We start from the raw sequence: 16,029 nt of genomic DNA, 5'->3' as shown, positions 1-16,029 counted from the left end.
GGGAAGAAGTTGCAGGCCTAAGGGCCTCTATAAAAAACTTCAATTGTTCCGGCAGGAACAAAATATGAAACATTCATTACCTCTCTTGATAATACACTTACTTACAGGGATACTGAAGTAAAAAAATAAAAAATGAGTAATCTAAACTAACAATTTCCCGCCTGAAAGCTAGAAAACCTTTCCTCTTAACTTGAGTAGATTGAGCAAGATCAGGAAAAATCCTGACAGACCGACAAAAAAAAAAAAAAATTTTTAAGTAATTACTCATTACATTACTCAAGTCCATAGTTGAAATAAAGGAGATCAGCAGGATATGCCTATCTATAACTTCCATTGTAATATTTTCCAAAAAAGTGGTCATATTAGCTTGGATCTGCAGATTAGGTGTATCCCCTGAAATTCTTTTAAGCAGAGAATAATAGGTATTTATTGAAGGCATTTGCTCTGGTGTAAAACCTAAGGTCTCTTGAAAATACCTCTTCAATGTTACATATGGTACTATCCCCAATAACCCTGGGGGAAATTCAGGAGACGTAGATTTAAATGTCTCACGTTATGTTCTAAAAACTCTATTCTTCTGGAAAGTCCTGAATACTTTTAACAGCATCTTCAACTTTGCAGATTTTGACATTAGTTGCATCCACTTGCTCCTGCATAGCAGAAACCTTTTGTTGGCAGTTTATCGAGAAAAGATCCACCTTCATATTCAATAACTTGAAAGAGTTTTCTAAGGGGTAGATTTTTAAATTCGCATGTATTTTATAACACGCGCGAGTGGCTGCGCGCGTTATAAAATACGAGTGCCACGCCCACAAGTGTGGCGGATTTTATAATCCGCATGCGCAAGGGGGGATGGAGAATTGCAATTTCCGCGCAGCGACGCTTCGCGGCCTTCCCCAGTTCCCTACCCTCTGCCCTAACCTCCCTTCCCACCCCACTCCCTAAACCCTTTCTCCTACCTCTTTTTTTTTTATTTTGTTGCTTACTGCTCCAACAGAGCAGTAGCAACTTGCACGCGCCTTTCAGTCCTTCCCCAGTACAGCGGCAAATGGCTGTCTCCAGCCCCACCCCACCAGCAAGGCCGGGCCACGTGCATAACCCCCGTTTTGTGCGCACGGGGGAGGGGGGGGATTCTCACCAGAAGTCTCAATCAAGGAGAGAAGTTCCTGCGAGAGCAATGAACCTCAGGCAGGCAGCCCCTCCACCGTGGACGCTCTCAGCACATCATTGCTAGGTGCTGTGGCAATGCTCGCCTGAGGTCCTCGTTGCGCAGGAAGATGAAAATCCAGGCTCAGGGACAACTCCTCCACAAGAATTTGAGGCTCTCCGGTGCCCCGAATCGCAGAGTCCTCGGCTCCCTGCAGAACTGCCAAAGGGTTCGTGAAGCTGGTAATAATCTGCTGCCCTGGTAAAAGTAAAGTCAGAGGGGAAGACATACTTTTCCCTTATGTTTGGAAGGCATGTTAGCAGGAAGAATAGTAAACACGAAAACAAGAAACAGAGCAACAGAGCAACGTGACCCGATCTATGCTGCCATCTTATCCCCCCCTTCCATTTTGTGAGTTTTTGATGTTGTATATTAATTAGTTTTTATGTTATACCCTGCCTTGAACAACTATTTGGTGAAGCAGGAAATAAATTCTCTAAGTAAATAAATACATTTTTACAAATGGTATGAACAATCAGTTAAGTGGGCCACTGGTTGGTATGATGCTTTTCCACATGAAGTATCCAACTTTAAAGCAATAATAGCAGGGTAACCAAGTGTATCCAACATCACCTGAGGCAAACTGATTATACCCTGGCTTTAAAGTCCCATCCCAATTCATATATGAACCTGAAGTCCTGCTATTCTTAAGGCTGTTGAAAGTATAAGTTTAAAACAAAGTCAATATGGTCCCAGCATATGAAACCCTTACATGCAGGCTGACTGTTGTAAAGAGGGCAAATCAATCAACTGAGCCAATTAATCTCATTACATATAGGTAGGGACCTTTCAGTTTTTATTTTATTTTTCCTGGGGATTTCAGATTTCAATGGGATAACAAAAAAAGGAAAAAAAAATCAGTGGGAGACTAGTGCCCTAGTCTTTTGTCCTATTGCTCTCCACTAATTGAATTCTTTATGGCCAACCTTACTCTAAGCAAGCCCATCATCATCTTAGGAGACTTCAACCTACATTTAGACTCAAACCCTTTCTCACACACCTGTGCAACCATTATTGACGCTCTCTCAACGCTTGGATTAAAACAAATCATCTCTGGACCAACCCACAAAGCTGGTCATACACAAGACCTGGTCTTCATAAACACAGACATTTGGTCGACATACCAAAACAACATACCTAAAATCCCCTGGTCAGACCACTACCTAATCAAATCACGATTAACCTAGAACTCCAAACTCACAACCGGAAAAAATCCACCTAAGGTGATATCATACTGCCCTCCCTTCAACATTGAGAAACTACAGGAAACACTACAAGCAGAACTAACAAAAATTGACCTATCGAACGCTGAAAATGCCACAACCTCTTGGCTCAACATCACTAAAGAAATCACGGAAAAAATAAACCCCACCATCAATAAGACCATAAAAAACCCCAAGCACATGAACCAATAGTACAATGAAAGTATCAGAACAGCAAAACGTGAACTCCGAAGAAGGTAAAGAGCATGGCAAAACAATAAAGCAACAACACAACTGACAGCATATAGATCACACCTAGCATTATACAAAAAACGTATCCACAACACAAAGAGAGAATTCTACGCACGCCCACAAGTGTGGCGGATTTTATAATCCGCATGCGCAAGGGGGGGTGGAGAATTGCAAAAAAACCTCACCAGAAATAAAAACGACCAGAAAACACCACAATCTAAGAACAGTAGCAATGACTTTGCTGAATTCTTTAATAAGAAAATCAACAATCTCATCAACAACAACCTCAAAGGCAACACACCCAAAGAATCAAATTACAAACTAAACATACACAAAGCTGGGCAAACTGACACGGCCTCATCTCTTGAAATCCAATCAATTATCAAGAAAATGAATCCAGCCTCGCACCCCATCGACAGTGTACCCATACCAGTAATAAAAGCGATTGAACCAGCAATAACCAAAATGGTAACGGAAAGAGTAAACTTATCCCTCACTGAAGGAAACTACCCAGACAGCCTAAAATCAGCAATTATTAAACCCATCCTAAAAAAGAACAACGTAGACCCAGACAATCTGCTAAACTACCGACCTATATCCAACCTGCCATTCATTGCCAAAATTATAGAAAAGATTGTCCACTCCCGACTCACCAACCACCTAGAAAGCAACAACATCCTTTCCTCCGCACAATTCGGTTTCAGAAAACATCTAAGCACAGAAACACTACTCCTCTCACTACATGATACCGTGCTCAGAGGATTTGACAACGGCGAAAGCTACCTACTAATCCTTCTAGACCTATCCGCGGCATTTGACACGGTCAATCACGCAATCCTCATTGACAGTCTAACCGAAATAGGAGCAACCGGAAAAACACTACAATGGTTCTCATCATATCTAGCAAACAGAATCTACCAGGTTTCCTTCGACAATACCCTCTCCAAGAAAATAAACCTGAACACCAGAGTTCCCCAAGGTTCAGCACTATCCGCAACACTCTTTAACATCTACCTCCTTCCAATTTGTCACCTTCTAGATAGAATGGATCTCACTCACTTCCTATACGCAGATGATATCCAAATTTTAATCCCTATAAAAACATTAGAGGATACCTACTAGAAAGCAGACAATTACATCAACAAAATTAAGAAACTACTAACCGACATGAAACTTATAATAAATATTGAAAAGACAGAATTAATCATCCTGGATAGAAAAAAAAATCTGTCACGCCCTCCACCACTAAACATGGAGAACCATAAAACAGTAATTCCACCTGTCACCCACGCTCACAACTTAGGGATCATCATTGACAGCGAATTATCATTCAAGAACCACATCACTAAAAAATCAAGGAAGGTTATCATAAGCTTTTAACACTAAGACGACTAAAACCATTTCTAACCCCAGATGATTTCAGATCAGTCCTACAACTACTCATTTTCTCCAGTATCAACTACTGTAACTCATTACTCCTCGGTCTACCACTCTCCACCATCTGCCCACTGCAAAGTTTACAAAAACGCAGCAGCCAGAATCCTCACAGGCTCCCGATTAAAATCCAAACTGAATATAAAATTTTGACCTTAATACACAAATTAATACATGAAGAACAATCTGACTGGCTAAAAACAACGATAAAACTCCACACTCTGCAACGAAACCTCCGTTCATCAAACAAATGCCTCTTGAAATTACCATCTATTCGAACAAACAACTCACCTCAACTCTCGACAGAGCCCAAAACTCTGGAACTTAGTACCAACTGAATTAGGAACACAGCCAAATGTAAAAACCTTCAAAAAAGAACTAAAAACCTGGTTGTTTTGCAAAGCATACCGAAATAACAATGAACATCCCACCTAACAAGGGCATTTTCACGCTTATTTACATGAACTACTATGTCAATGAATTATACCTATGACCCCACTTTGTAACCAATTTGCACTAATTGTACACGAACATCTATAGCAATGAATTATACCTATAACCCATTTTGTACCTATACGAATTGTACGTGCCTACAAATCATGGAAGCAACTTTGATCAATGATAACAACTATAATCTGACATTTACTACTAACATGTCTTAGAAACAAAATTGTACCCATATATTAGTCGAAAATGTAAAACGTTGTGATGGTGAAACCGAACGACGGTATATAAAACACAACAAATAAATAAATATATATATTTGTCTTATTAGATTGTAAGCTCTATTGAGCAGAGACTGAATTTGTGATGTGTTTGTACATCGCTGTATAAGTTGGGTAGCGCTATAGAAATGGTTTGTAGTAGTAGTTAAAAGAAATCAAAGTAGTTGGGTAGAGATACCTTCAGAAGTCTAACAAATGTATGAAATAGCCCCTTCCTCAAGCAATCCCAATAACCTGCATTCACTAGTCTTATAAAGATATCATCTTACCCAACTACTTTTTTTTTTGGGGGGGGGGGGGGGGGTGTTGTTTGTTTAACTACACTTGCTTTTAGCAAGTTGCTAGTTGTTACTTTCGGAAAATAAAAGAATCTAATATAATAAAGACCTAAAAAGTTCAAAACTCAAAGCAATTCATTCAACAATATAAACCAAGATTCTAGAATGAAGTATCTTTACTCAGGGTATTATAACCATCAGAATACTGGTCCAAAAGACAGAACATGCTGTGTAAAAACACTTCAAAACCACCAGAGTGCAAAATGGAATTTTACAGTATCCTGATAGGCCATTGCTTCAATTTGTGGCACATTTCTATAGTGCTAGTGGACAAGCATGGCACTGTACAGACATACATAAGATAGAGTCCCTGCTGCAATCTGGTGCACAGCCACTTGATGGTCACTGCATTGGTTGGGCAAAACGAGTAGGGGGGTGGGGGGGGCACAAAAAAAAAAAAAGAATAAATCCCTGGGTAGTTGCATATGAAAACTCATGGTGCTAAAGAAAACTGCTAGGAAAAAAAAGCACATGGGAAAATATTTTTAAAAGGCTTAAAACACATGAACCACATCATACTTTTATATTTAATGCCAACATTTCTACTCCAGAAAGTCTCTTATTCCCTTTCATCATAAATTTTGAATGAGAAAATATCAATACCATGCCAGAGCTCCATTTTCCCCACATCTACACAAATTCAGACCTCTATCAAACACATGACAAAAGGCTGGGATCTAGACTATATAAAATGAATTTGTTTGAGGACTAGTGAAAAACAGATGTGTGTTAATCACATAATCACAGAAAACCTGGAAACAGAGCAGGCTTATACACCACTACCAAATCCAGCACCAGTTGACTCCAGATCAAAGTCAGGCCTATTTTTTCACATCTTGTTTCTAAGTAACAAAACACTTTGACATACAAACTGAAAATCCAAGTTGAGCCACTTGCTTTTCAAGTAGTCACCCTATTGCCAGGATGTCTATTGCTGTTATGTTCTATGTGCAGATCTGGATCAGAACACCCAAGAAACCTTCACCCTGATGCATATAAATAATGATAAAATGCAAAACTAAAGCCTAAATTCAGAAAAGTTTTGCTAGAAAAAAAGTACACAGTAAAAAAAAAATATAAAACTTATTTAAAAAGAGTATTAAAAAAGGAATAAAATATCTTAGGAAAGGAAAAAAAAACCTAGATAAAGGACCAGAGGAAAAAAAACAGACCCAATAAACAAACATGTTGCTATTTTGAAAAACCTAAGTAGTATTGATGATACAGGCAGGCAAACAGGCCAATATAGAACAGTGCGCTCGGGTGACTAATAGGCTCATCAACAAGCTTTCGCTCATTTTACTCTCAGAAATTAATGCCTGCCCAAGGGTAGGCGTTAAATTCTAAGCAACTGGGAAAAGTGTACAGAAAAGGAAAAAAAATTGCTTTTCTGTACACTTTCTGTGTACAGAAAAGCAGTTTTTCTGTACACAGAAAGTGTACAGAAAAGCTTTTCTGTACATTTTCTGTACACACTGTTGTCCCTAGTGCCTTCTTATTAGAGCACCACCTCATTTAAATAGAGAATTGAGCGCCCAAGAGAGATGCCTGGGCGCTCAACACAGAGCGCTGGCTCTCCTACATTTACTATATTGGCCTGTAAGTGTGCAATTCTGGTCACATCTCAGAAAAAGATATAGTGGAACTAGAAAAGGTACAAAGACAATCAACTGATAAAAGGGATGGAATGGCTCCCCTATGAGGAAAGATTAAAGAGATTTGGTCTATTCAGCTTGGAGAAGATGGCTGAGGGGGAAAGTTGATAAAGGTCTATAAAATCATGACTGAAGTGAAACAGGTAAATGTAAATTGGTTTACTCTTTCAAAAATACTAAGGCACACCTACATAAACAAAGATAGTGTGGCACACCAACATCCATAGAACAGGCAGTGCAAACAGGGAGAGGACTTGTATAATCTAAAGAACAGCTAGAAAAGCTCCACAAGGCTCTCTTCCAGATTTTAAAACAAAGGGAGAGGGGGGTAAAGACACACATGAACTCATCAAAGAGGGCCAGGTCCCTCTGTATTCAAATGCAGCAGAAGGGAAAAGTCTGTATAATGCTGGCAGCCAGCTTGGTTATTTAGTTACCTTGACTGCTAGAGCTCTTCCACTACTGCTGCTCCCAACACTCAGAATGGGTCACAACCAATGCCCAGTGCACTCTCCATATCTCATTCAGCCTAGACAGACTCAAAGGAGGAAGCTCAGGAGGTACTCTGTGTGTCAAAAAGTGGGGCCTGACTATTCATATCCTGCATGTTGATAGTTATTAGACTCCAGGGGTCATGCTGTAGTTAGGCAGGAGAGGCATGCATGATTCCGCCCAGTTTCAAATCTACCTTTCCTATCCAAAATTTTAGAGAAAATCATCAACAAACAACTCACTGAATACCTGGATGAAAATCAATTGCTCTCCCCAGTCCAATATGGTTTCCGTAAGTACCATAGTACCGAAACTCTTCTCTTAACACTCTCCGATACAATTCTAAAAGCATTAGACTCTGGACACTCTTTTATACTTGCCCTGCTGGACATTTCGTCGGCATTTGATACTGTCAACCACAATACTCTTTTAACTCGCCTCTCACAAATTGGCATTACCGGCACTGCCCTATGTTGGCTAAAATCTTTTCTGAGCGACAGAAAATACAGTGTGAGAATAGGCCAACATGAATCCAAACCCAAAAGTCTGCTACAAGGAGTACCCCAAGGTTCCTCTCTCTCTTCAATATATACCTCACTTCACTCTGTCAACTGTTGATCAATCTGGGTCTGCCACACTTCATATATGCAGATCTTAATCCCAATCAATGGCTCCCTACCCAACGCTCTCAAAACCTGGAATGCTACACTAGCGGACATTAAGAATCTACTAACAGAAAACTCTTTAGCATTAAATACCAACAAAACCGAGCTTCTCATAATTTCATCACAAAACAACATACATTCTAGCCCTAATATACAATCCCTATCTGACCAACAAAACTTACAACAAGTCCGCAGCCTGGGCGTTATTATTGACAAACAATTCATGCTAAAAAAATTTATTACTTCTACCGTAAAAAATGGTTTCTATAAACTTCACACATTGAAAAGGATCAAATCTCTCCTACACCCACAAGACTTCCGGACTGTACTACAAGCTACTATATTATCGAAATTGGACTACTGCAATTCCATTTTACTGGGCCTCCCAAAAAACTCTCTTCAACCACTACAGATGCTACAAAATGCAGCTGCTCGCCTGCTCATGAACACACACCGCCACGAACACATCACTCCAGCTCTACAATTCCTCCACTGGCTTCCGATCTCATCGAGGATATTATTCAAAACTCTTACTCATACACAAATCATTATATAACCAAGATATGCATTGGCTCTCTGATCATTTTACATTCTATATATCAGACAGACCAATAAGAAAAATACACCAAGCTAAACTCTCTACCCCTACGCTCAAACATATAAAATATGCATGTACGAGAGAACGATCATTCACAATAGCTGGAATCAACATGTGGAACAAAATGCCCACAGATCTGCGCCAAGAGCCCTGCTACAAGAAATTTAAACAGAACCTGAAAACCTGGCTGTTCAAACAAGCCTACAATTTATGAACACTTCCCCTACTAATAATATAACTTTTATGACACATATCCAATAATATCTTTCCATACCACACAGTTTCTTTCAATATCACTAAACACACCCTATATACTTGCAAGCCTCTTACTATTGCAAAGAATAATATGATCTTCTAACCTGTATATTAATGCCTGACTCTCAAGCAATCTCCATCGCCCGTTCCTTATTCCAACATTGTAAATGTGTATTTTAATGTTAATTAGTTTATAGTTTTAATTTTATCCGATATGTACCATTCTATATTTGCTAGATCGTATAGATTGTTGCTAATTTAATGTTCTTTGTAAACTGATGTGGATTGTAAAGCTTGTTGCTAATTTAATGTTCTCTATAAACCGAGGTGATGTTTCCCAACGTGCCGCGGTATATAAAAAACCCTTAAATAAACAAACAAACAAATAAATAAATAAATTACACGTTCTCCAAAAGGAGCTTCTACATTTTTTACAAGCCACCACTGGTGACACCTGTTGTTTTGAGTGGATAGTAGAGCCCAGAAGCTGATCAGGCAGTGGCAACTTTTGTAATACAACTGATTGGATCTGAAAACACACTGGCTGCAAAAACACTGGACTAGGGAACACTTCATTAAGTTACTAAGTAACTTTAAAATAAATCAGAGAAAATTTTTTTTTTTTACTCTATACACAATTAAGCTCTGGAATTCACTGCCTGATAATGTGGTAAATGTGGTTTATAGGTAGCTCGGTTTAAAAAAGGTTTGGACAAGTTCCTAAGGAAAAGTCCATGAACTGTTATTAACCAGACTTGGGGAGAGCCGGATACTTGTAACCCAGCTTGGTCACCGCTGGAAAGAAGATACTGGGCTCGATGAAACCTTGGACTGACCCAATATGGTACGCATGGTAGCAGCCGATACCACATGAAAATGATGCAGATGCTGCGGAATGGGGCAACATCAGGCCTGGTGCTGGCGGAGAGAAGGCAGGAGGCAGGACGGGGCGGTAAAGCAGAAGCGCTTTTTAACAGCCAGTACTTATATACACTGCTGCCAACACTGGGGTTATAATGCTCAAAGCGGATGTAGTTGCGTCGGGGCCGAGCTCGGCTTTCAGACTTCATTGATTCGGGACACTCAGTGCAGGGCATCACGACTCCCCCCCGCTTCAAAGTCTCCTACGGCTTCTTAACAGCCTGGCTATTACCTACTCAAAGCGGGCTTCCACCGTTGCCCGTAAGCACGCGGATGCAGACAACAAACCCCACACACCAACAGGAAGCGCGCCGCGCGCTTAATCACTTACAGGACCACCAACCACAGCGCCTCACCCGAACGCACGTCACAGTGCCGGAAAGACGAGACAACGTTTTACGTGGCGCACAGAACGTTCTGTACGTGTCTCCAAAGCCGGCTTCGAGCCGCTAAGATGCTGTCCTGGAACGTCTAAATGCAAAAATAGGAAGGCATTTCTTCACTTGGCCACAAAATTTCTCTTTTTCATGCTACTGCATGAAGAGTGGGAAAAGTTGCGGGGCACGTGAGCTTTGTCGAGTGCGGTTGTGACTATAGGTTGGCAGAGGCTGCAACCTTGCCAAAACGTCTGTTATAACTCTGATGTTCGTTTTGGTAGAATGTGCACTCGATATGATAAAGACTACGTTACCCATAGTGCTAGTTACGTAATGACTTCAGGATGCCACGAGGAGGGAAGTGGAATTAAATAGGGTTTTTTTGGGGGATGGCTCTGGACTATGTTCACGAAAAGTTCTTCATTTTGGTTTAAAAAATGCTCATTTTCCAGGACTACCCAATTCGCTGTATTTTAGATTTCATGATGTGGGCAGGTCCTACCATTCGTTGCAAGATCCTGCATAAAATAATTGGAAGTTTCCACCTTATGCATATTTCCTTTCAGTGCAGCCAAATTTCGATTTTATTATGGGATGTGATATCTTTTATTAGTCACTCAAAATGATGGTACTGTGTATATAAGCATTCAAAATCCCATAAAAGGGGAAATGTATGGTACAAAATCAATATTTATCAAACCTTTTATTACCGTTTCATAATGCAGCTGCCTCAAAACATCAAAAATATTCATAGAAAAATCAATTTACAGATATCAACTATTGGCTAGACAATCCACCATATCAATAAAACATTTCTCAAAATATATATACCACATATGGTTCAATATCATACCATCATTCACTCTTCAGCATACATACACATGCATACAGATAAACTATCCCCAAATAACTCATAGGAGATCCCACCCCTTGAAAAGATTATATCTATAATAACCAAACCTCAGTCTAGATCTTATTCACCCAAGTTATTTATATCAAATCACATTATTGCTATTCAAAAAGATTTTTGTTGAAGAATTTGAGGAATATGAGCATGAAGTCCAACCATGTTGACTTTAAAATATAGACCAGTGGTTCTCAACCGGTGTGTTGCAACACACTAGAGTGTTGCCAAGCACCGGTTGGTCTCCCGCTGCTTGACCTTCCCTCTTCTCCACCCCTGTGAGAAGCACCCATTTCTTCCACGAGCACTGTTGCCGTTCCTGCCCGGGCTATCAGCAATTTCAAGCCTGGAAAGCGAGCAGCACGGTTTAGTGATGTGCCGGAGAGGTTCCCACTCCCACTGCAAAACAACGATGGCACGATTTGTTGGCTACCCAGCAGGCAGAGAGTTCTGCGTGGGTGCGGCAGTGTGATTACATACCAGGCTTCTCTGGCAAAAAGACTAATGGTGCGCTGGCTGGATTTCCACCCTCTGTCTGTAGAGCAAAAGCTTGCCAGGAAAAAGAGGGCATGGAAGAGGACTGAGGTAGAGGGAAGGGTTTGTGGATGAGGTGAGAGGAAAAGGCAAGGGAAGGTGAGAGGGGTTGGAAGGAAAAGGGAAGAGGATGTGAGTGAGTAAGTGGGAAGGGTAAGAAGTTGTGGGTTAATGAGGGAAAGAAGGGAAAGTGGCATCAGGCGAACCACTACCGGGTGTGCAATGGGGAGGCCAAGCCTCACCCATAGAAAAAGAACAATTATGGGGCACTGTCGGAGCACAGCCACTGACTGGGAGGCAAGGTCACACCAAAGAAGACTTGGCTGGACCAAGCAGGCGAGGGAGGGGAGAGGTTGGGATGAGAGAGTAGAGGAAGAAATGAGAGGGGAAGAAAGGGATGAGTGAGGTGGATGGGAGGGGAAAGGAGTGAATGAAAGGCAGTGTGAGAAGGGGAGGGAAAGAGATGGATGGAGCAAAGAGAAGGTGTGGAGCGGAGAGAGAAAGGAGGGGAGAAAGGTGAATGAAAGGGAAGGGATGGGTTCTCACACCTGGAGGGTGGAGGCAGTGGTGGTAGAAAGGGTGAGATCCAGAGGAGGCTATTGCAGCCAAAGAAAGAAAGGAAGGAAAGAGAGAGGGCCAGCAGCTGAAGAAATAAAGGCAAGAGAGGGGCCTTGACAGAGCTGCTGGTGGCAGAGAAAGGAAAACTGGAGAGAGGAAATGTGTGTGTGCGAGAGCATGTGTAGTGGGATACGCAGGAAGAAAAGGCATTGCTATTTTGAAAAGCAGCAGCAGCATCAATCTCTAGCAGCGCAGGCCTGGAGCAAAATCAGAAGCAGCTGGCGATCAGCAAGGGAGACAGCAGCGTTAGCCCCCACGGTCAATGGGATTCTTCTTTCTTGGGCCGAGGGGGTTGGAGGAGGCTGCTGAGACCTGTCGGTCTGAACCAACGTCTTTGAATTGAAAAACCATTTATTGATGCAACCCCTGATGAAGCTTTTTCAAGCAGAACATTGGTCTTTGGAATTTCATCATCAGGATTTAAAAATTAGTTAACAGAATGCATCGACTACTGTAACGCCCTCCTCCTTGGTCTACCCTCCTCCACCACCAAACCCTTACAAATGTTCCAAAATGCTATCGCCAGGGTCATTACCAACTCACGGAAAGCCGATCACATCACTCCTATACTCAAAGAACTCCACTGGCTCCCCATCGCATCCCGAATTCTCTTTAAAACCTTAACCATAGTTCACAAATCCATCCACACATACAACTCTAACTGGCTAGATGAACCCTTTTGTCACATACGCACCGAACGACCCACCCGTACTGTCAATAAAGGCACCCTCTCCAATCCCCCCTTAAAAAAAGCCCACCTTACCTCCACCAGGGATCGCGCCCTGTCCATTGCAGGCCCTAAGCAATGGAACGCCCTCCCCACCACACTCAGGCTGGAGCCATGTTACTCCAAGTTCAGAAAAAAACTCAAAACATGGCTCTTCCGACAAGCCTACCCTGACTAACCTCCCCTCCCCCCCCCTTGACCCCAACTTATTGCTCCTCCCCCTCCCCTACCAACCCCCGCCCTCCTGAACCCTCTCCTATACTTTCCTATAAGTAACCCACTTAAATTTGTATTCTTTCCTGTAAATAGCACGTTACAGCCTCAACTCTTGTAAATAATCTGCCTAAACTTGTATATATTCCTCTAAATAGCTCGTTACAGTTTTAATGCTTTAATTTCTATGCCCCCTGCTCTATGTATAATCCTCCTTGTTTTCCCCTCCCTGTTGATTGTAATTTCTGCCTTTAGTTACAATGTGAACCGGTATGATGTTTGCATACTAATACCGGTATATAAAAGTTTTCAAATAAATCTTTCTTGAAGATATTTGAATTCAAAATGCAGTTAATGAAATTTGTGGTTTTGAAGATAAGTTTGGAATCTTGATTTAGCGTCACAATTTTGATTCATTTAAGCACAAGGTGGATGATAGAAAAGACCGGGTGGTTCAAATTTTATTGAACACGCCTTCTGGCTTGCTGACACCTTTATAATTAAGCCTTTGTTATGATTTATTTTGTATTGGTTTGCCTTTATTATGCACACTTGAACAATAATGACAACGTACACTTAAATCAAATTGTATAGTCCAAATATGATGTCTTTCACTTCCCTTGTCTGAAACGTAAAGGTGGGGGATTACTAATTATTAGTAAAAAGGAGCTCAAACGTATCCCATACAAAATAGAAATTAACCCTCCCTATGAAGTGGCAATACTTAATTCCCCACAAATAAACATGGGAATGGTCTATTGCTCCCCTCCACCCCGGGAAAACTTCAAAAAGACTGCTCTTCACTAATCGAAGTATTCACTAAAGCGTTTCCTTCACCTGAGTCCACCCTCATCGTAGTTGACTTTAATCTACATGTTGATAGAACAACCAAATCCACTGCCTGTGAAACCTTCTTAGAAACAGTGGAAGCAATAGGATGGAAGCAATAGGATGGTCACAATTCGTAAACAAACCCACCCATAAACCAGGTCACATTCTAGATCTCATATTTGCCAATCGCAACAATTGTATGATAAATTCCTCTCACACTATACTGCCTTGGTGTGATAACCAACTACTAAAAGCAGACAATAACCTTCTTCAACCAAACTAAACAAAACACAAGCAATAACCCAACATTCACCTTCAGGAAAAAGATAGAGCCAGATCTACTTGCAGAATCATTAAAAAATAAGCTTATTGATTTCAACCATGCCAACGCCTCTGCATCATTTGAAGCATGGGATATCTTGATTAAAGATATAACCTATGACCTAAGTCCAATACAAACAAAAACTATCCAACTTGATCACTATACCTCTAAGCAAAAGAAACCATTGTTAGCGGCATCGGCCACGGCAGACCGAAACCAGATGTCATGGCCGCCGGCCGCGGTCGGCCGCGACTGAAGCAAGGCTGACGGCCGCAGTAAACTAAGACTCACCCGGATCGCCGGTATGGTTGAGGGTGCCTGCAGGCGCAGGCAGCCCTTCTTCTTCTCTCCCTCTTGGCCGCTGCCATCGCTGTGTTGGCAGCGTGGCTCCACGGCGATCTGGCTTCTCCTCCTCTGCCCCTTAGGGCTGCGTGCGCGGCTGAAAGAAATTCTTAAAGGAGCCATGACAGGAAGTGTCATGGCTCCCCCTGAAGCTCCTCCCCCCGGTTTTCTGTACTTAAGGCAAGGGCTGAGCATTCATTCCTTGCCTTGGTATTGAGGTTCCTGCCTGAGTGTGTTCCTGGCTCCTGGTTCTTGGTTCTTCGTCCCGCTCTTCTCCCCTGCTCCGTGGATTGATTCTTGGCTTCTGACCTCTGGACTGGTGGACGAGTCTTCTCCTGGCTTGACCCCGGTACAGATTTGGACCCTTCTCCTGGCTTGACCTCGGTACGGCATTGGACCCTTCTCCCGGCTTGACCCCGGTACGGCTCTAGACCTTTCTCCTGCCTTGATCCTGGCCTGGACTCGGACCCCGCTGGTATATTGATTCTCGGACCAGTTTTGGACTTTTCTTCAACTCCGTCCTCAGACTGTCTCGACCTGCTGGAGGCGCCAGCCGTCTGGAACCCACGACCTGCAGGAGGCGCCTGCATCCAGACCTTCTACAGTCTTCAGCGGAGTTGCCTAAGTCCCAGCGGCCGGACCCCTACGGGCTCCTCCTGGGGGGGTCACGTGCTTCCAGTGTGAAGACTTCTAGCAAGTCTCTACAGTCCAAGAGGCCTCGCCCTTCAACGGTAGTCATCTACCTCGAGACAAGGGTCCACTTTCATAACAGAATACCAAGGCCATGGACCCGGCAGAGGCCTCGGCTCGACAAGCCATTCCAGGACTGGCTCAGAAGGTCATGGAACAACAACGTATTCTGGAATCCATGGCTTCATCTCTAGAACGACTGAATGCACATCTGGACTCCGTGGCAGCTGCTCAGGCTGCCTCTGCCGCTGTGCCAGCGTTGGCATCAAGCACCGCCCGAACTACAATTCCGCTACCTATACCGCCACGTTATGCAGGGGATCCTCAGTTGTGTCAAGGATTCATCGATCAGTGCAGCATGCATTTTCAACTCCAAGCCTCCTTGTTTCCAGACGATCTCACTATGACTACTTATATTCTGTCGCTCTTGGAGGGAAAAGGCCCTGGCATGGGCTTCTCCCTATTGGCGACGATCAGATCCAATCCTGCAAGATCTTCACAAGTTCCTGGAACTTTTCCTCGCAGTTTTCGATGATCCTGGGAAGCAGGTAGTAGCTGGTTCTAAACTGTTGCAACTGCGACAAGGAAACCGAGCCCTCGCAGACTACACCATCGAGTTCAGAACACTGGCTTCGGAGCTCCACTGGGAGGAGAACTGCTTGCGTTCTATATACCTGGAGGGTCTGTCATTGAAGATCAAGGACAAGATGGCAGCTCATGAACTACC

The 16,029-nt window shown here is 42.5% G+C and overlaps 1 protein-coding gene across 10 annotated transcripts in view; it reads right to left on the bottom strand.

The window, feature by feature from the left end:
* ZCCHC7 (zinc finger CCHC-type containing 7) overlaps positions 1 to 10,362 on the bottom strand; it is a 644,974-nt gene extending 634,612 nt beyond the window's left edge. For 4 of the 10 annotated variants that reach the window (XR_003856957.1, XM_029602914.1, XM_029602984.1 and 1 more), the window contains exon 1: positions 9,660 to 9,908. Coding sequence is in view for 3 of the 10 variants with exons in the window: in XM_029602914.1 (XP_029458774.1) it covers positions 9,660 to 9,893 (234 nt within the window). In the remaining 7 variants the exon portion in view is untranslated. Of the gene's footprint in view, positions 1 to 1,138; positions 1,406 to 9,659; positions 9,909 to 9,976 lie in introns of those variants that run through there. The other 6 variants (XM_029602957.1, XM_029602951.1, XM_029602966.1 and 3 more) reach the window with 6 other exon arrangements.
* Between the last annotated feature and the right edge of the window lie 5,667 nt (positions 10,363 to 16,029).

This window comes from Rhinatrema bivittatum, chromosome 1 (genome assembly GCF_901001135.1).
Source record: "Rhinatrema bivittatum chromosome 1, aRhiBiv1.1, whole genome shotgun sequence".
Taxonomy (NCBI): Eukaryota; Metazoa; Chordata; class Amphibia; order Gymnophiona; family Rhinatrematidae; genus Rhinatrema; species Rhinatrema bivittatum.
This window is presented reverse-complemented; position numbering and strand designations above follow the sequence as displayed.